The sequence below is a fragment of the Camarhynchus parvulus genome, chromosome 10, assembly GCF_901933205.1.
Source record: "Camarhynchus parvulus chromosome 10, STF_HiC, whole genome shotgun sequence".
Classification (NCBI taxonomy): Eukaryota; Metazoa; Chordata; class Aves; order Passeriformes; family Thraupidae; genus Camarhynchus; species Camarhynchus parvulus.
Window position 1 is genome coordinate 2,772,471 of NC_044580.1, and position 20,312 is coordinate 2,792,782.

At 44.5% G+C, this 20,312-nt stretch overlaps 1 protein-coding gene across 8 annotated transcripts in view; it reads left to right on the forward strand.

Moving 5' to 3' along the window:
* NEO1 (neogenin 1) overlaps positions 1-20,312 on the forward strand; it is a 174,846-nt gene that overhangs the window by 88,169 nt on the left and 66,365 nt on the right. For all 8 annotated transcript variants that reach the window (XM_030955349.1, XM_030955356.1, XM_030955350.1 and 5 more), the window contains exon 6: positions 19,597-19,751. In XM_030955349.1, the coding sequence (XP_030811209.1) occupies positions 19,597-19,751 (155 nt within the window). The remainder of the gene's footprint in view (positions 1-19,596; positions 19,752-20,312) is intronic.

Here is a 20,312-nt window from a genome sequence, read left to right on the forward strand (position 1 = left end):
GTGGGGGTGTCAGAGAGCAGGGAAATGTGAAATGTGTTGTAGGAACAGCTGAGGGAGCCCTGCCAGGCCATGATCTGTGCCTTGCTGCCGTGTTCCAGGCGGGGGGCACTTGGCAGCTCAGGGCTGGGAAGGATTTACAACCTTTCCTGGGCTCAGGCTGGGCAGGGGCACCTGCTGGGTGTGCCTTGGTCAGTGGGATGGATTCCTGTGGTCAGGAGGAGGCTGGGGTGGTCCCGGGATCATCCCAGGGATGATGTTCAGCCCCTCTATATGGACCATCCCCAGCACCATTGGGTGTGCAGCCCCCAGATAATCCTGCTGCAAGGGAGGCTCTTCCTCTTCCAAAGTCTCTTTTCCAAAGATCTGACAACATTTAATCATGAGGTTTTGTACATGAAACATCTGGAATTCCCTGTAATTGTAAAGGCAAATTCCCTGTATTTGTAAAGGTGAATTTGTACCTGTGCAGTGTGGGAAGAAACAGCCCCAGATTCCACCTTCAGTAATTGTGGAAAGCTGAAAGATTAATTAGAATATTTTTGTGCAGTGAATGGCACAGTTTACAAAGATTACTCCAAGTCTGATTATATCTGGAAAAGTTGTCTTTGTGTTACAGAGGTGCTGCAGAGCTTTAAATTGGATTTTTGTGGTGCTGAAAAAGTTACAGAACAGCCCCCAAATGAGCAGGAGTGAATGAGGACAGGGATGAGATCCTTTGGGGTGGGTGTCCATAGTGCAATGGTGTGTGGATTTGGGAGGTAAGATCCGGAAGTGCACATGCCAGGGAGATGGGATACATGTGGAATTTAAAAAAAACCTCTTTGTGAGATATATATATTTATAAAAATCCCATTAAGAAAGACAAAACCAAGTGATCAGTAACCCACAGAATTCACACAAATGGTTTTCCTTGTAAATGTTCTTGAGGAATCCTTGGGGATAATGAAAATGTTACTAAATTAAGCAGCAGTGTCTTAAATATCTACAATGTTGAAACTGATATTGAACTGAGGGAATTGTAAAGGCTGCTTTCTCTTTCAGGCAGAGTTTCTAATAAATGAGGATCGTATTAACAGGGGTTTGAACCAGCTGCTGCTTTAGGGACAGAAATCCTTTTCCCCCAAAATGGCTTTTAAAACAGAACGCTGAGGCTTTGCCTTTGGCCTAGACAGGCAGTTACAAAATGCAGGGGTTTGCCCAGGGTTTATATTTAGGGATGGGGATTTTTTTTGGTTTTTTTTTTGGTCTCCAAACCAAAAATGTGCTTTTTGGTTTGGAACAGGCTTTGCCCAGCCCAGGATTTACTCTTTTTGCCGTGTGTTTTTCATACAATGCTGTAGGAAAGGTAAGCCCTGCTTGGCTTATGGTCCCAAGTGCCTCTTGGATGCTTTTAAGGATTCAAGGACACGGTAGATGTATGTACTAGAGATAAGCTATAGGGGTTTTAATACTGCTTTTACTCCCCATCAAAAGGAGATGACAGAATTTCAATTGCAAACTAAAAGCTGAAAGATTCAGTAGTAATTTTTAAGTTGCACATGCCAGAGACTTCCAAGAAATGTGAATGTGTGAACTAAGCAGCTCATTAAAATGCCTTTTGCCTCCAAGTGAGACTCTTTTTATAGGAGTTGTGCCCTAAATGGTGAGTACTTTTCTCTATTCATCAGGGTCATCCTTCCATTTTAATTGGGTGAACCAAGCTCCAAGTTTAATTTTTGAATTTATGGGATTTTAAATATTTTTTTTCCATTTCAGCAGAAACTTTTGCACTGTTTTCACACCACCAAATTTCGTGATGAAAACTGAGGGTGATGTTAAAGTTGAAATGCTGAGGAACACCACGCATCAATCAGTCTGGAGAGGGAGTCCATACCATAAAGTGAACATATACTTTCTTTCAAGTTAAATTTTTATGATGGTTAAGCTGACTCTCATCCAGCAGATAATTGATTTCTCTAATGGGAGCCAGATTATTGCCATTACTGGATGTCTCATTATCCAAGCTCTAGTCCTTGGCAGGGAAGTTTCTCCCAAAGTTGCAGAGATGAAACAATCCAGTAATTTGTGGGAAGGAGGAGGGCTCTTATCTGTGGTGGCTGATTCCCTCCATAGTCTTGCAGTTAATTAGTTTGTCTTCGTGAGGAGAATAATTTAAAGGAAAACCACGGTGGAGTTTGGGTTCCTGGAGTAAACAGGGTTTGGTTATGAAACTTAAACACTTGCAGTGTTCTGGAGGAGATGGGAAGCCCTGGGGGCAGGTGGGAGCTGCCTAATAAAGGTGTTTTGTGCTCCTCAAGGTGCTCTCTCCAGAGGGGTGCTGGGGGCAGGCCTGGAGGAAAGGTGGGAACAGGATCTAAGATACTCACAGAAGGAACCCAGGCTCAAACTGGGCTGGTTAATGGTTAATGAAGGGCAGAACATTATTTTATATTGAATATTTTTCTAACCAGTCCCAAATCCTGGCAGCTCTGCTGGTCTTGTTTGTTTCCAAGTGCTGACTCTAAGGTTGCATCTGTGATCTCTATTTTCACGTCCTTAGGAGCTTAAATGTAGTCTCAGTATAACATGAAATGAAGCCCTTTGCAGGTGAGGATGTAAATTGCTGTGCTGTGGTACCTCAAAGCACCCTGTGCTCTGGCAGTGCCACTCCCCAGGCTGTGTGTCTCTCACATCAGATGCTTTTAGCTTCAGTAAAGCACTTGCTTCTGTGAACACAATTTGAATAAAAGGGGGTTTGTGCTCATCCTGAGTTACAATGCTTGAAAGGCCCCCTGGAACCTCCCAATTACTGGCAGGTTAATGCACAGAATGTAGGATTACTCAGGATTTCTCTTTGTATTGCCTGCAAGTTGCAAAAGCTTCCCAAAAAAGTGCTGCTTGTCTGTCAGGAGCTGGACCAGGCAGCCCAAGGAGCAGTTCCTTTGGGCAACACAATGTATTTGTTCCATAGCAGTGTGGCAGAGTTGAATGGGGCTTGAAGGAGGTGCAACAATTTTGGCAGCCTTTGGAAATAATTCTGCTTTGTGTTCTGTAACTCAGTGAGCTCTGTAGTGTTTTGGAGCTCCAACCTCCAATTAATATTTGTTTATCCTGATGGGATAATGTTGATGAAGGACCCTGGGAAGCACAGGGCAGTCAGTGCCACCTCAGTGCCCAGCAGGGTCATGGAGCAGCTCGTGCTGGAAACTGCAGGAAGGCACAGAGGTGAGTGAGGGAAGAGCAGCAGAACCATCTGCCTGGGCCTTGTGCAAAGCATCACACCCTGCCCTGGTGATCCCAGCCTCTGGAGAGTCACGGATTGGTGTGTGTGCCCCTGGGTGAGTGAGGAATTGTGGCCCTGGCACAGGGTGCCCTGGGGAGCTGTGGCTGCCCCTGGATCTGGCAGTGCCCAAGGGCAGGCTGGGCTGGGCTCTGAGGGGTTGGAACTGGTCCCTTCCCCACCAGCCCATGGCTCTGTGACAGGGATGGAGCTGCTGCTGGCCAGGGAGCTCAGGCAGGCTTTGTGCACAGGGTGGAACCAAAGAAGCTGAAGTAGAACTTCAAAAAGGTCACTTTTCTGTACTGAAAGTCTCTTTTGAGGTGAGTTTATAGCAGCTCACAGCTCAGAGCTGAGTCAGGGCTGCAGAACAAACATTTCACTAAATTCTAATGATTTACTATAAGCTGTGTGCCTTGCTTTGGAGAATCTTTAAAATATTATTTTGCCTTTCCTTTCCCCTTTGGGCAAATAATTTTTTCAGCTTTCCCAGTACATGTATAATTAATAACTTTGTTTACTGACAATGTCAGCACTAACATAGCTCTGATTTATAGTGTTTATCTTTTGCCTGTTTCCTGTAGCACATCATAAGATGCCACATAGAGAAGAAACTGTATTTTAGGAAGGTGCTTCCAGAAAAATAAGAGTTCATTAACACCACCCTGGTATGTTCTCTTGGCTTCAGAAGAAACCATAAGACTCAAATCATTGTGCTTTAAATAATTGGCTGAAACTTTGCTTTGCTCTCTGGGAATTTGCATGGAAAGGAAAGAGCCACTGGAGGCTTTGTGGGGCTGGGAGGAGGCTCAGTCCCACAAGCTCAGATTTCTGGGCTGGAGCAGCTTTGGCTCTGTCCTTGGCACTGGCTGTGCTTTTGCTCCCAGTCACACACTCATCTGCACAGTGCATGCTTCTTGCTCTGCTAATTTGCTTAAACGATCATTAGTGTGATTAACCATTAGCGCAGTGATTGCAGAGCTGCTGATCTCCCTGCTTAGCGTGATTAACCCTTAGAGGGGTGATTGCAGAGCTGCTGATCTCCCTGCTGCTGCTGCTCAGATTGCAGCTGGGCTGGGCCAGGCAGACACACTGAAGTGAGGGTTTCCACAATGAACCTGGGAACTCATGTAAAATTCCCCTGGGTGTAAACAAGTGCTGGAGCACATGAAAAAAGCTTTTATGGAGCCTCCAAAGGGTTTCCATGGGCTGCTGGTGCTGTTAGCAGAGCTCTGCATCATCACATCAACCACAGTAATGTTCAATCAGGACTTGGAGTACTTGGGGAAAGGATTGTGGGTCCAAATGTTAAGCTGGGTTCTGTTGGAAAACTGGAACTAACTTCTTTAGTTTCACATGGGATTGTAATTGTTGAGTGTTGTTTTCCAAGGAAAAGAGAAAATTCTTTGAAGTGCAGGAAAATCTTAGGGATTAAAGGGGATATTTGAATTTTGGATGTGGCACTTGGGGCTGTGGTTAGTGATGGATCTGGCAGTGCTGGGGTAATGGTGGGACTCAATCTTGGGGGTTGTTTCCAGCCTAAAGGATTCTTTGGTTTGCCTGGAACAGCTCAGATGTGTAAAATGTCATTTGGAAGAACATCTTTCCCTTGTAGGGATCCATTGTTGTACCACCTTGCCAAAAATACTGTTCCAGGAAAGTATTTTAGAATTATTGACCAGAGTTTTTATAAGGAGGCTCCTTTGCCTCTGTTAAACTGGTCACTTTAATTTACTAATTTGAAATCTGAAGACTCTTAGAACTTCCTAATCTATTAACTGTTACTAATTTGTAGTTAAAATGTGTGAATGCTCTGCAGTCTCTCTTTGAGGGAAAATTCTTTTCTAGAATATCACAAACTTTAAATATGAAAAACTTCCTTGGATTTGAGATGTGCACCTTATCCATAATACCTGTGTCAATTTCTTTGCCTTTACTCAAATAGCTGGATTTTATTTAAGAAAAAACCATTACTGGAATCTGTGCTTTCCTGAATTCCTGTTCTGAATTCCTGCTGCTCTCACTGGCCTCATGTGCTGGGCCAGGTTTCAACAGAAGAGATTGTAAAGGCAAATTTGTACCTGTGCAGTGTGGGAAGAAACAGCCTCAGATTCCACCTTCAGTAATTGCAGAAAGCTGAAAGATTAATGAGAATATTTTTGTGCAGTGAATGGCACAGCTTACAAAGATTGCTCCAAGTTTGTTTTGTATCATTCTGTACCTCAGTGGTTAGAATCCATTTGTGTTGGGAAGGATGAAACCTGGACAAGAAAGTCTCACAGATATGTCTGTTTAGCAGAAAGATTTTTGAATGTAGAATCTGAAGAAGGAATAGAAATGAGAGCAAGTTTTGATATAGAAGAAAAGAATTGCTGAGCCAGTGTTACTGGCTAACCAAGGAGGCAAAGGGGATGTTAGTTAGAAGGGTTTTTATGACTTAGAGCAAAGGATAAACCCACCTCAAACAAGAAAATGATTTTACATATTTGAAGATAAAAAATGTAAAAGGGAAATGAGAATCTCTTTTGGTAGAGTCCCCCAGGAGCTCCTGTTGGATGGTGACAGCTCTGGTCCCAGGCAGGGAATGCTGCAGGATCCCATGTTCTGCCAGTGTCCAGAGGCAGATGGCTGAGGGGATTTAAGTAAAGGGTGAGAACAGTTCTTATTTCCCCTGGGTCATGTCCTGTTCTCCAGGCAGAGTGGGGTTTCCTCTGTGGTTTCTCCATTATTTATCAATCCCCCATAGATTTCTTTTCAATTATTCCATTTTCTTCTCTCACTCCATGTAAACATCTTGTATCCCCCTCATCCCATGGCTCTGAGAAGAACAGCACCTTCTTTTCTTTATTTTGTGCCAATCTGGTAAATTTATTTGGTTTTTCTTTTCCCAGCTTTCATGGGAAAGGCTGAGCCAGTCCACCCTTATTCCCCCACTATGCCAGGCATGTTTATCTGGGCCTTTATTGAGCTCTTGGAGTTGTTTCTTTTCAGGCTGCAGAGTCTTGTTTGCTGGTTCCTTACACAGAAGCTGTTATTGAAGTGGGTTGTAATTAAGGTTATTTTTGGGATTTGTAAATTAGAAGGGACTTTGATGTGAAGATGGGCCTGCATTCACTGAGCTGGAAAGGAATCAGAATTGATGTGGAAAGGCAGCCTGCAGAATTTGTGTCATTACAAGACAAAAACATGGAAAAGCAGTAACTCTGTGTTTTCTTTTGAACTTGATCAGAAAAAAGCTGTTTTTTGTAGTGCCAGGATGTGCCTGGATCCAGCAGCAGCTATTGGTGAACATGAGAGGGGCCTAGTTGATCCCATAAATTATTTTTACTGTTCCCAACCCTAGTTTGTCTTTTCCCCAAATGATCAGAAGCAATCTATATTCAGTGAACAAACAGCTTAATATTTGAAATAATCTTAAAATGTGTGTCCTTCCTGGCCTTTGGAGCTCCTCAGTGTGCAGCACACAAATGAACCCCCTCACTGTGAGGGCTGCACTGGGAAATATTCAAAGATATGGGATGTCAAGGCTTGCTGCCTTTAATTTGTCACGTCCTCTTTTCCCTTCTTATGGGATGAAGTTAGGAAATTCTTAAATGTGTGCTCTCCTGCTGCTTCTCCCCAGGATCTCACTGCCTTGTGCACTGCACAAACTTCACAGTGCTACTTTATTGAGAAAATACTCAATATTTGCTGTTTTTCCTTATTCAGGGGGTAGTCCCATGATTTATTTATACTGCTCGGTTCAAATCCATATTTATTCCTGTTTTGGTATTCAGCTCCATGGCACCTGAATCATTCATAACCACTAATGAATGTATTTTTGCTCTCTGCTGAAATGAAGTGGCATTGAATCCATTTAAAAAATTGACTGGGACACAGAAAAATTAAGAGGAAATGTATCCAGCTGTTTTAGTGCCCAGTGTGAGACACTTGAGCATTGATTTTTCAGAATATGCATCCCATAATCTGTCCCTTCAGAGCTGTGACTGCCCTGCAGAAGGGGCTGAGGGGCCACAGCCACCTCTCAAATATGGGATTTGCTCCATAAATGTCCCCCCAGTGCCATCAGAGGGGCAGGGCTGGGGAAGGCACCTGGGGTTCCAGGGCACTGTCACATCCAGGGAGGGCCAGTCCTTCCCTCTCCACGGTGCCTCTCTGCTTTCCAGGCATCTCCCTGACATCTTCAACAAAGTCAGCAGTTTTACTGTTATTATTATTATTATTTTTAAATCTTCACATATGAAAATTATTGGAACAATTGTAAACTTAGGATTTGAGTTTTTGAAAGTCTCAAGGAAAAAAAAATAAAAGTGAGAAATGTGCCATATTCCAAATTTCAGTTATAAAGCACTTCTTACTGAGGTGTTGGGTGTCATTCTGGGTGGAGGGAGGACTCAGCCTTATATCCACCATATATATCCAGAATAAACATCCCTAAATCCTGGAGGAACACTGTATTGTTCACGGTGATTGCAGCAGTGCTGCAGATCCTCCCACCAAGGAGTCCCAGGGTGGATGGAGGATTCCTGCTGGGGATTTGTTTGGAAGGGGCAGGAGGGATCTAAACAGACACCAGAGGCAGCGTGGTGGGAACTGGGATTGGGGGTTTTGCCTGGGAATAGCTGGAAATGGGAAACAAGGCCCCAAAGGCTCTGGGCCTTGTCGTGCTCAGGGCTGTCTGAGGCCTCTGCTCCAGCTCAGCTTTGTGTGGAAAATGAGGGCTCTGGAATTCAATAAAAATTTCATTGCCTTTGGCAGTGCTGTAAGAAGTTTAAATTTTGATGAGCGTTCTTGTTATTCAGATGTTTCCATGGTACTTGGAGTAGATTCAGGGTCAAACAGGCGAGATTTCTCCTAGAAGGGCTGGGGAAGGAGAGCTTAGTAAAACAGAGAAATAATGAATGTAACAGTTTTACATTATTGATGCCTAGATTAAGGTTTTTACTTCTAAAAATCACCCAAGAAGTTGTGTGGAAGGCTCGCTTCGAATGATAATCAGTAATACCCTTGGATAAGCGTGGAGTGAGCTCTGCTCTAGTTTATTACAGCTGATAAGCTTTTCCATGTCATCTGGTGAACTCATTTCCATCTAGAAATCTCTTTTGTCATCTGTTCTTTGTCTGAGTTCCTCCTTCACTGGGGAGTTCACCCTGAGAGCAGCAGGTTGATCCCAGCCCGTGCCTCCCCTGTGCAGGTTTTGGGAGATGTCCTCCCACAGAGGGTGGGCTCAGTCTGAACAAGAAGGAAATAAATCTTTGGTGTCTCTGGACATGGAGGAGTCTTACTGGGAGCACTGCAGGGGAGGTGACAAGTGCAAAAGGTTTAGAGGCCAAAACTCTCCCATAGAAGGAAACAGGAATCTGTAAATTTGTACAGCTTCAGTGTACAGGTGGTTTGAGTTTTCACTTGTGTGTTCCCCTGTTGTGGGCAAAACATAACTGTTGTAGTGTGTTTTTTATTTGGCACATTTTTTGTTTGATTTGTGGTTTTGTAGTCCTTTTGTGTTTTTCTCCCCCTGTTTTTACAGTGACCCAGACCTGGTTTTGTTATTTAGTTGAGCCAGGTGTTGGTTTATCTGTTTTATATTAGTGCACGACAGGCACTCACTGCTGGGGCCAAATACCCTTGAGGCAGACTCACAGAGCAGTTGGGATTGGAAGGGACCTCTGGAGACCATGTAGTCCATTCGGGGTCATCCAGGAGGGTTTGGGGTGTCCCCCAAACATGGGAGACTTCACACCCTCCTAGAAAGCAGCTCTTCCTCACAGTGAGGTGGAACTTGTGATTTCATTTTTATGCCCATTGCTTCCTGATCATATTTAGAAATTCCTGTTGCTGAACACCACTGAGAAGTGTTATGGAAGCCGCTTTTCACTGATCTTGGACAAAGCTCAGCGTTCCATCCCTGCAGGGAATAGCTGAGGGAGCTGTGGCACATCTTCCCCTGGGCTCAGAGTGGGTGGGGATTCCATCCTACAGCCCTGATCCATGGGGGTGCTGTGGGTCAGGGCAGCACCCACCTGGTGTCCTTCACCCTGAGGCACACAGGAATTCCTTCTGCTGTTCCTCTGTGGGGGCCCAGGTGTGCTTGTCCCCCAGGAACAGCCCTTCCATGGCCACACAGGCAAAGGAGGGCTTTGTGTGTGTTTGTATTGACACCTCAGGTTTGGCTTTTATAGTTTTCACATTCTGTGCTGCTTTAGTGTGTGGGTCTGGGCTTCATATTATGGGATGATGAGATCTCTGCACAGGCTAGGGAGACAAAACAGTTCCTGCTCTAGCTGGGCACCAAGGACAAAGGATCCAAATCTCAGCCCAAGAGCATAAACAATGGTGGAATAAAGAGTGAAAACAAGAAGGATGGGACTTCATGGGCTGGAGCTGTAATTGGACAATTTATTCCAATATGCAAATGGGGCAGAACTTACAAAAGTGAGAGACCCCATGACCTGTGGTCCATTTTTGTGACCATTTTGGTTCATCTTGCATGTAGCTCTGGCTGGGCTCTTGTGCTGCCCAGGGTGGCTCTGTTGAGGCCTTCTGATAAATCCCTGCTTTATTCTTGAGGTCTGTCTAGTCCTTGTTCTAGGTCAGCCTTCCCAAGGCATCACAAAGGGCACAGAGGTTCTCCAGCCCCAGCTTCCCTCACTGTTCTGATGGAGCTCAGCACCATGGTGGCACTGAGGGGCCCTCCCTGCCCAAACACCAAAGCTCCCAACCCCACAGCAGAGCCAATGGCCTTGTCATGGAAACCATGAAGAGTCCAGGCTCAAACCCACCATTTATCAGGGTATGAGGGCTGTAAAGTGATGGCCATTCCTGGGTGGTAACACCCATCACCACCATCAGTATTTAGTTTTGTAGAGGGGGATCTGTGTGATAGGAGTTAACTAAGAATAAAATAGTTTGAGGATGGTTACTAAAAACACAAAGCAAAGGCACAGCCCAAGAGGTTAAACAAACACTGGGCGCGTGGTGTTTGTGTTCACAGTGAGCATCCAACACCAGTGAAAAGTTACCCTGGAAAGAGAAAAAAAAGCCAACTCCAAACCTCCCCAGAGAGCTCCTAAGGACAAGGGGAAGGAATTATTATTCTCCTGTTTATTTGCAAGTAAATTAATACAAAACTTTCAGTCATTTGCTGATAACATACAGATCTTGTGATAGTTTTTTCCAAGCCTGTCAGAGCTGGGACATCTGCCAGAGACAGCACAGGGTCAGCACATGATGGAGTGTGAGGAGAAAGGGGTGAGAAGATGGCCTGAAGCAGAAAAGTGAATTCCTGCTGTCTGTGTTCTCTGCAAAATTGGAGACTTTTGTCTTAAATTGTATTTTATCTTTTCAAATAGAGGGAGCTGGAGAGGCTGTACCTGAACTTGCAGTGTTAGTAAAATCTATTTCAGAGCAAACCCCTGAAGTGAACAGTGAGGAATCATTGGGACCAGATGGTCTTCACTCCACATTTCTTGAGGAGCTGAAGTGTGAAATCCTGAGTTCCCAAGAGTGCTGTGTAACCTAGCACCTAAATCAGCAGACTGAAAAAAATCAGACTAAGGAGATTTGGTCAGTGTGACATGAGGGTTTTAGAAGCCTTTCAGGGGAGATTTGGGAAAATGTGGGTGAGTTAATCTGATATCTGGACCTGTTAAAATGACAAAAAATTAAAATACAGTGTTGGTAGATGATTGAATCCATCCATGTGTATTTTGTGTGGAAAAAGCCACACTCTGCTATGGAGAACCTTTTGCAGGATGTTGTTGCCCTTCCTTCCCCAGAGCCTTTCTGCCAGTGTCACTCAGTAAGAGCCTCAAACACTGGTGCTGGGAGTCAGAGTGAATTCCCTCCTGCAGGAAAAAGGGAATGAATTCATTGTTTAATAGGAAATTAGAGGGGGAATGAGGTGTTGTTTTTATCTTTGGAGCTGAGTCTGCACTGCTGAATGTGGAAAAGGGGATTTGGGGTCTCCTGAGTTCATTAGGGTTGTGGAAACAAATGGTGCTGGTGAAGAACTTTGGGAGCACCTCGTGATGTGTGGAACATCCAGGTGGTGAAATGACACTGGAGTTCAGTGGATTGCACAGGGAAATGCAGCTCTGCCAGTTCCTGTAACACAGCCATGGTCTCCGACCTGGGGCTTGGCATGGCCCTGAAATACTGAAATTGGAAGATGCAGGTCTTTGGAAAATGCAAAATCTTAAAAACCAAATGAAATAGTAGGAATTGTTAGGAAAGGAATAGACACCTGGGCAGAAAAATCATTATGGGACTGTCTAAATCTGTGCTGGTCCTGGATGTCAGAAAGTGAAAAAGCCAGACAGAAAAATCCTGCTCACTACAGGATGCTGCAGAGCTCACTGCATGTCTGTACACCCAGGGAGCTTCCCAGGCAATTCCAGCTGTGGATTCATGTCCAGAGCCCTGCCTGCCTGCAATCCAAATGTCTGTGCCAGGCTGGAGCCCACAGCTTCCCACAGGAGCCTTGCTGGAGATGGGGCTGCTGCACACGAGAGCTTCTTCGTGGCTGTGTGCAGGGACTGTTGGATTCTACTGCAGCTCGTGCTGGGAGGGAATCCCATTTCCATCCCTACGTGCAAGAGTGAGCAGTTAATTGTTTGGAGTGTTATCCCAGGCCAGGACAGGGATGGAGATGTTAGTCCTGTGTCATTCCTCCTGCACAGGAATGATACATAGATATAGATAGATATCTATATATACACTAATTTCCTTTCTGCAGCACTGAGCATTTCTTTGTTAAGCTCCTGTTTGAGGTATCCACTTCCATGGTTGCATAATCCTGCCTTTGCTCAAATAACTGATTCCAGCTTTTCAATTTTTCTTTTGGAGCTAATTTTCTGAGTCATTGATCATTTTCATTGCTCTCTTGTAAATCAGAGTTCATGTTTTCCTTCAGGGGTGTGTTGGGTGGAAGGAGCTGCTGCCAGCCTCCACATGGGCAGCTCTTCCATCCCCCTGTGACACTGGCACTCATGTCCAGTTTGTGAGAAAATCCTTGTTTCTCAGGTCTTTTGCTGTGAACTTTAGTGCTATTACTTCCTACTCTATACATCTACAATGTATTATTTCTGCCTAAAAACACCCCACATATGTTGAATTACAGCTTGAGTTTTTTACTCTCTAATTGATCAGTATAATTATACTTTATATTTATTCTGTACTATTCATGCTTACCTGGTTTCTTGGTTGTTGTCCTAGCATTGAATATTGGATTTTAGTTTCTGCCTCTGGAATGTTTGTTTAGGGGCTGGTCTCTGAAGCATGGATCATATTTAGCCATTTCTGAATGAAAGCTTTTCAGTGTAAATGTAAAATAGCTGTTTTAATTCAGCCCTGCCCTTCTGCCACCACTGGAACCAGCTCTCTCTCCATGGAGCTGGGGTTTGGCATTTCCAAGGGAACTGTAAAGCTCTGAAAGTCCACAGGAGCAAACCATGGCCATCAAATGCTCATTTGGGGCAGTTCCAGCTGCTGAGCAGAGGTTAACAAGGTCACTGGAGCAGCCAAACCAGGCCCTCTCTCTGCTTTGGCTGTGCAAGAAGAGTGAAAGATTCCCACCAGTCAGGATGCCACAGGCACCAGTTCTCCCTAGGGACATTGGCTTTCATTTTTTTTAAATATACATAAAAAACCTCATTTAGTACATTAGAGAAGTCACTGCCACCAAAACTGTTCATAAACTGCAACTCTGGCTTTGCTGCAAAAAAAATTGCTGTAGTAGTTTACATTTTTATAACCTTTTTGTGTCTTGGTATGCTGATTTTTGTACATTAATTTGACACTTTTCTGTATTTCTCTAGAGGAACCCTTTTTGTCAGCTTGTGTTTGCTTTGCAAATTTTGTAGCTGCATATTAAGTGTGTTTTAAGGACATCACAGCCATGCTCAGGGATTGGGAAGAATTTGTCTTGCCTGCAACATAGTTCTGGGGTTTAAATATCTTTTTTTTCCCCAAGTATTATCCATATACTTCTGCTGGTTTTTAAGGAAGAATGTTATGACTCCTCGTTTTCATTTAAAGTGTAAATTCCTTTTTTGTTTTCAGAATACATTTGAAGAAAATCAACTAATTTGTATACAACTAACTCATGGAATTAAAAGATAATAATAAAAACCCCTGCTTTCAAACATCAATTCAAACATTTTTTCTGTGTTTTGGGGGAGGGACAGGAGGGGATGGATTAACTGGGTAATGGTCATGTTGCAGTTTGATCCTTCTTAGAAACTAAATTGCAGTTGTGAAAATTGCATTTAACTTTATAATGATTCTAATAGGATTTGGAGCATATCCTAATGGAATAGGTTGTTATCCCTGGAGGAGGAAATAAAATCCCTGTGGACCATTTCAGGCTGATATGAAATGGGCTTTATGGTAAAATGTCCATTTTAAATACTGCTGGTAATCCAGATTTGTAACTGAAAGACAAGCTGGGGATTGTGCCCTCAACATCCCTGGGAAATGGGATATAAATGGAAGTGGCCAGGAGTGCTGGAGTCAGGAGGATTTGAGATACTCTGGGAAAATGTGGCCCCTGCTAAGTTTGTGTTTGTGCTCCCTTTCTTTGGGCTGTGGGGAAGCTTCTGGAATGAGCAGATGATTTGTAAGGGGTGCCTGGAGATGCTCTCCATGGCCAAAGTGTGGGAGGAAGGGGGTGAGGAGGGGTGGCAGGAGCTGGGGTTTCACTGGCTGACCTTGGAAAGCACACTCCTCATTTCTAGGGACCGAGGGCGCCCGGAGGTGCCTGAGAAGCAGGAATGGTGCTTCAGTGTTGTCCTGGACATTTCCAGTTTGGAAATTCAGCCTTAGGCTGTTACTGGAGTTCCAGCAGTGTCTCAGGAATAGTCCTGGAAGTGTTCCTGTCCCTGGCAGTGCCCAAAGCTGGGTTGGATGGGGCTTGGAGCACCATGGTCCACTGAAAGTGTCCCTGCCCATGGCAAGGGGTGGCACTGGTTGGCCTTTGAGGTCCCTTCCAACCCAAACCAGTCATGGATTCTGTGACTTGGGAGTGTTTGGAACCACTGGTTGGTCCCGTTCTTTATTTCTTTATTTTGGGTTTGTTGGCTGCTGTGCTTAGACCAATGTGGAATTCACATTCTCTGAAAAAATCCCTTTGCCCAGGATTTTTCTCCTGGGAAGCTGACGAGCCTCAGAGAGAAGGAAAACAATTCTTATCTCATTTGCTTCTCCTGTGCTGTGCTCATGTGCAATGTGTTTGGAGATTGTTTACCCACAGGTGATTGTTTCATTGGGTTCTGCTGTGAGTTGTTTTCACTCTTTGGCCAATCAGGGCCAAGCTGTGACAGGGCTCTGGAAAGAGTCAGGAGGTTTTTTTTTTATCTTTTTAGCATTCAGTAAGTATCCTTTCTGTACTCTTTAGTCTAGTATAGCATTCTTTAATATAATATAGTATCATAAAGTAATAAATGAGCATTCTGAGACCATGGAGTCAGAGGCATCATTCCTGCCTTCCTTGGGGCAGTTCCCAGCAAATACCAATCCTAGACCAACAGCTGATTTATTAATGCTTTTTACAAAGAGAATAGGTCTTTTAAAATGATCTTTACAGCCTGTGTGTCCAAAGGAGACCATTGCTGTGCTCCTCCTGTGCAGCAGAGCTACAGACCAGTGGAGTTCAATTCCATTTCCTGCTGATCACCTGTACTTGCAGAATGGGATCCATGTCCAGCATCCATTCCTGTTTCCTCATCACCTTTGATGCAATTCCTGCTGCATGTGTGCAGTTCCTCAGCTCTTCCCATCCTTTAGAGCTGTTGGCTTAAAAAAGCATCTTATTTTTCAAATATTTCACCTTTATTGGGATGTAGCTTAGAAGTTTGAATCAACTGCTGATGTAGGTTGGATTGGGTTTTTTCTTAATCTTTTGATCATTGTTGTGATCAAAATATTTTCTTCAATCCCCAGAAGGGTGGCAGGGCTCCCTGGGGGTGTGAAATTCTGTTCAAGCATTTTGCCTTTTCAGGAGTTGTTCTGTGCTGACACGAAGAGGGGGCTGAACTGCCAAGTTGTCTTTGAAGTTTAATTGTGTGTTTGGCAACAGAGCACAGCATCTTCCCTTACAAATCTGGTTTGCTGTGGTAATTGGCTCCTTTGCTCACTGGTTATCAATTGAACTTCTCTACCACAAACATCTGTACTTGCATTGTGTTAATGCTAAACACTGACATGGTTAAACCAGAAGAGTGTGTTTGAAAAGCATTTATTAATTCGTTAACTGGGAAGTAATTGATAAAGTGAGCACTCCTCATGTCATTATCCCTTTGTGAGCAGCTTGGCATTTGCTCCATGAGCCAGAAAAGCAAAATCACTTTGAAAAAATAGGGTGTTTCAAATTCTTAATTTCCTAAATCAAAAGTAATTGAGAGTAGGTAGGAGAGTATCTACTTCAACTTCCCCTTTGTGTCAAGAAAACTCTGCCTCTTACAATTCAAAATTAATGCCTCTTGCTGGATGATGTCCCAAACTGGAGCAATATCAGTTGCCAAAGATATTTGAGTTCTTTCCAAATGTCTTCATTACAAGTTAAATATTAGTGGAGAACACAGAGTCAGAACTTTCCTGTGGTACAGTTTGGGCATTCAGTTCAGTTCTTCCCTGGCAGGGTGGGCAGGCCCTGGCACAGGGTGCCCAGAGCAGCTCTGGCTGCCCCTGCATCCCTGGCAGTGCCCAAGGCCGGGTTGGACAGGGCTTGGAGCAGCCTGGGACAGAGAAAGGTGTCCCTGCCCATGGCAGGGGTGGGATGAAATGATCTTCAAGGAACTGTCCAGCCCAACCCAGGCTGGCATTCCATGCTGAGTTTTTCACGCGAGTTTTTGTGCTTTTGGCAGTCACTGGTACCAGCTTGTGTCTCTTTGTGTTCCTCTGACAAGATTAACATGTGGCTAAGGAATTCAAACTCACCTGTAATGAATGTTTTGGAAGCATTGTACATTCATGGAAAAACAACTTTTCCAATTCTTGTATTCCCTTTTTTCAACTCTGCAAGCAGCGCAGAAATCGATCGTGTGTGTGAGTAGAGCCAGAGATGGAAGGGAAATGAGAACATCAGAATTGATCAGCAGGGTGAACAAAATGAGGCATTAGTTAAAAAGGGCTAACCACGAGCAGCAATGATTGGCCCAGGCTGGCAGGGGATGCATGTGGGAAGGGCAGAGGCAGAGTGATGGACTGGGTGAGGGATTTGCTGCAGTGCTGCTGTGGTATTTATGCCATTTGTCAAGGCACTGCTGAGACACAGCTGAAATTCTGTGGGGACCCAGGACATTCCTCTGGCTGCCCTGGGTAATTCCAGACCCTGGCAGGGGGCTCAGAGACCTTGGCACAGAGTCAAAACCACCTGTGCTTTGGATTTTAGCCCATGGAAACAATTACCAACTTTGTGTGAGGAGTTACAAGCCACAAGAGTTTGAGTAGCATGACAGTGAATTTGTCACAGGGTGAAAAAGTAGAATTTTGGGGTTTTAGAATGGGGGTTCAAGAAGCAAGATGGAGGAATCTGGGCGTGTCCTCTCCTTCTTCTCCTTGGCCTCCATCTTCTGCTGTGATGGTGACACTTTTGGATTGGTTTAGGATAGAGACAGACTGTCTAACATAGGTGATAGGTATTGGAAAATTATTGTAAATAAAGTACAGGTAGTTCTTAGTATAAAAAGGTAACATCACCCCAAGGGCAGGGGCTGTGCTACAACCCAACCTGCTGGACAGATTTCAGCAGATCAGAGAAAGAATGTAACAGGTAAGAAAAAATAAACAACCTTGAGAAGCAGAACCAACGAATCTCGACTTCTTCTTCGGTCATGGGGCTGGGAAAAAAGACTTTCTGATATCTTGGGGGTCATCTCAACCACAGAAACCTGAGAAAATTCCATGTAAATGATTGAAACTCCACAGGCTCTGGAGATGGATTCAGGCTGGAGCACATCCAGGGCGTTGGGAGGAATTGTCACAGCAGAGCAAACGTGACTGGTTGAGGCACCCAAAATAAGGCTGGGTAGGGGAAGGGAGGGAGCAGTAGCACAGCTTGTAATAAATAACAGTGCTGAGGATAAATACCAGGGAGGAATAAAAATAATTTTCATAGAGAATAAATTACAGCAATTTGGTGGCAAATAAATTCAGAAGAGAGTTTTTAAATGTCAGTGTTGTGTGGGGTGGTAGCAGCCATCAGAGAGTAAGCACAGAAATATCAGAACCTTTTTAAGGTGGAATTTATGATGCGTTTGGTACATTTCTGGGAAGCTGGTATGACAGGGGTGTCTGAATGCACAGGCAGCTGGGCTCAGCCCCATCCAGCTTTTTGCTCCTGTGTGAGAGTTAGAGCAGTGAATGTACAGCTTTGTGTAGCTTTGCGCCCTTACCTGAGAGGTAAACCACCTCCTTACTCTAAAGTATTTCCATTTATTAATGTTCTCTTTATTCATTTATAATCCAAAACATAAGGGGGGGGAGTGGGGGAGCTGCTCACCTCCAACTGTTTTAATTTAAAAGTATTAAATCCATCTACAAACCTTTGGGATCATTTCAGAGGAAGAAGTAAAACATGACCTAGGATTCCTTATCCACAGCCCCAAATAAACCCCATTGAGAGGCCAACTGTGTAAATTGTTTGTCTAAACCCCATGGCCCTTCCATATTGACTTTCTTTGCTAAATATTAAAGGGCAAAAGGCTGCTTTGGGCTTTCCTGGAACTCCAACAATGTGAGCTGCCAACACAACTAAGAGAATTGTCCTGTGCTGGGAGCACAATAAACACAAATAAACAGGTGGGTGTTCTCTGAAGAGGATACTCCAGGAGTGAGGGCCTGCAGGGCTTGGTGCTGCAGAGGCCCTGCATGCAGATGGAGGCTCCTGTAGGAGAAACTGTGTCTGTGCACCAATCACTTGGGGCTGGTGTCCTCAAAAAATCTGTATCTCAGAGTTTGTGTGACTTTAAATGTGTTTGATGGAATTAATCTCACTCTGGGATCTTGAGGACATATAGAAGGCAGCCAAGACCCAGAGTAACGCCTTTGGTGCATGTTGTAAGTGAAGAACTTCTGTTCTTCCTAAAATTTATGTTCAGCTTCTGCTCTGCTGTGTTATAAATACACAGCTCCCCTCCTGTACGCCCATGAAATGTCATCGCTGTGGTACAGGGGCACCTGGCTGCTCATGGACATCCTGTTTCCTTGGCTTCCACAGGCCACAGAAGAAACTCCTGGCCTCAGTGCAGCACTTTTTGTTTCGTAACCTCAGCTCCTTCACTGGAACATGAGGCTGTGGTGCCCTGGGAAAGTTTCATCTCAGTTTTGTGTCCATTCATTTTTAAAAGTACTTTTTGATATAATGGTACCTTTTTTTTTCCTATTGACTTGAACTCCCTGAGGTTTAACTTGCAGTTTATACACCTCAGTTCCATTTCTTCTTTCATGTGGTCTCAAGAGGTCATTCCCAATTGGCTGGATGCTCTTGGAACCCTGGATGCTGAGAATTTTAAACTTTCTCTGCTTTAAGGCACAGACCCTCAAGAGAGCACTGCATTTGACCTGAGGCTGGGGAGAAGACTTTAAAAATTGATTGATAGCACTGGGATTATGGGTGTGTAGTTGGTTAGAACTGTGTAATATCACAGGGTGGAAAACTTAGAGGTTGGAATTTTAGAATATAGAAATAAATGTGAAGCAAGATTGAAGTTTTAAGGCAGAGGCAAGTTATTCTTCTTTACCTTCTTCCTTCTTCTCCATGGTTTTAGGTGATGTTTTGTAATTGGACAGAAAAGTCCACATTGCAGGCTTTGAGCAATCAGTTATTGGGTTAAAAGAGAAAATAATCTAGGTGTCATTTCTGAACTGGATAGTTTAGTCTTAAAAGACCTTGTAACAAGAGATTGTTGGCCATTTTGTGCCTTGCTAATGAAAAGCTGCAGAACTCATGGTTGTGAGGCTGTTTCACTGATAAGAAATAATCAACACCTGGGTCCAAACATGAGCTACCATCTCAAATACCTTCAACCCCAACCTCCAGAACCCACAGGATCCCAGGATGGTTTGGGTTGGAGGGGACCTTAGAGATCCTGTCATTCCCAGCCCTCTGCTGTGGGCAGTGACACCTTCCCCTGGACCAGGCTGGCCCAAAAGTGATTCTAGAAGAACTCCCAGCTTGTGTGGGTGTCTGTCAAAGCTGAGCTGCACCTTCCTGCTGCCTTTGCTGCCACTCCTGCCCAAGTGCCCAGTCCATCTCTTGGTGTCGAGCTGGCTGTGTGTGGGACTGTCAGGTCTCTTTCTCTCTCTAACATCATCTCCTTATCTTTGTTCCTTCCACCCTGAAGTTCCCCCCACGTTCCTGAAGCGCCCGGGCAACATCTACGCCCACGAGTCCATGGACATCGTGTTTGAGTGCGAGGTGACCGGGAAACCGATGCCGACTGTCAAGTGGGTCAAGAACGGGGACGTGGTGATCCCCAGCGACTACTTCAAAATCGTGGTGAGTGCACTGCCCATCTTGCATGTGTTTGGCCTGGCAGTTCTCCATAGTCATGGAGATTGGGTTCTTCTCTAGAACCTGCTTTTGTCCTACTGATGTTGGGTATTGCCAGCTGGGGGTTATGTACAAATCACAAACAGGACAGGACTGCTAGGAACAAGCCTTGAGCTGTTTTGTTTTCCAGCATCACTCTCATTACATGGTTATGACAACGGGAAGGTGCCATCAGCTCACATCCCAGGCATGTTTTTGGCCTGTCAGTTCTCCATAATCATGGAGATTGGGTTCTTCTCTAGAACCTGCCTTTGCCCTGTTGATGTTGGGTATCACCAGCTGGGGTCTCTGTACAAATCACAGACAGGATGGGGTTGCTGGGAACAAGCCTTGAGCTGTTTATTTTCCAGCATCACTCTCATTACATGGTTATGACAATGGAAGATGCCACCAGCTCACATCCCAGGCAGCAGAGCAGGAACTTAATGTTACAACTCACTCTAAAATTTTTTTGGCCAATCACACAAAGCAAAAGCACATTGACAGCAGTTCCATCCAACCACTGTA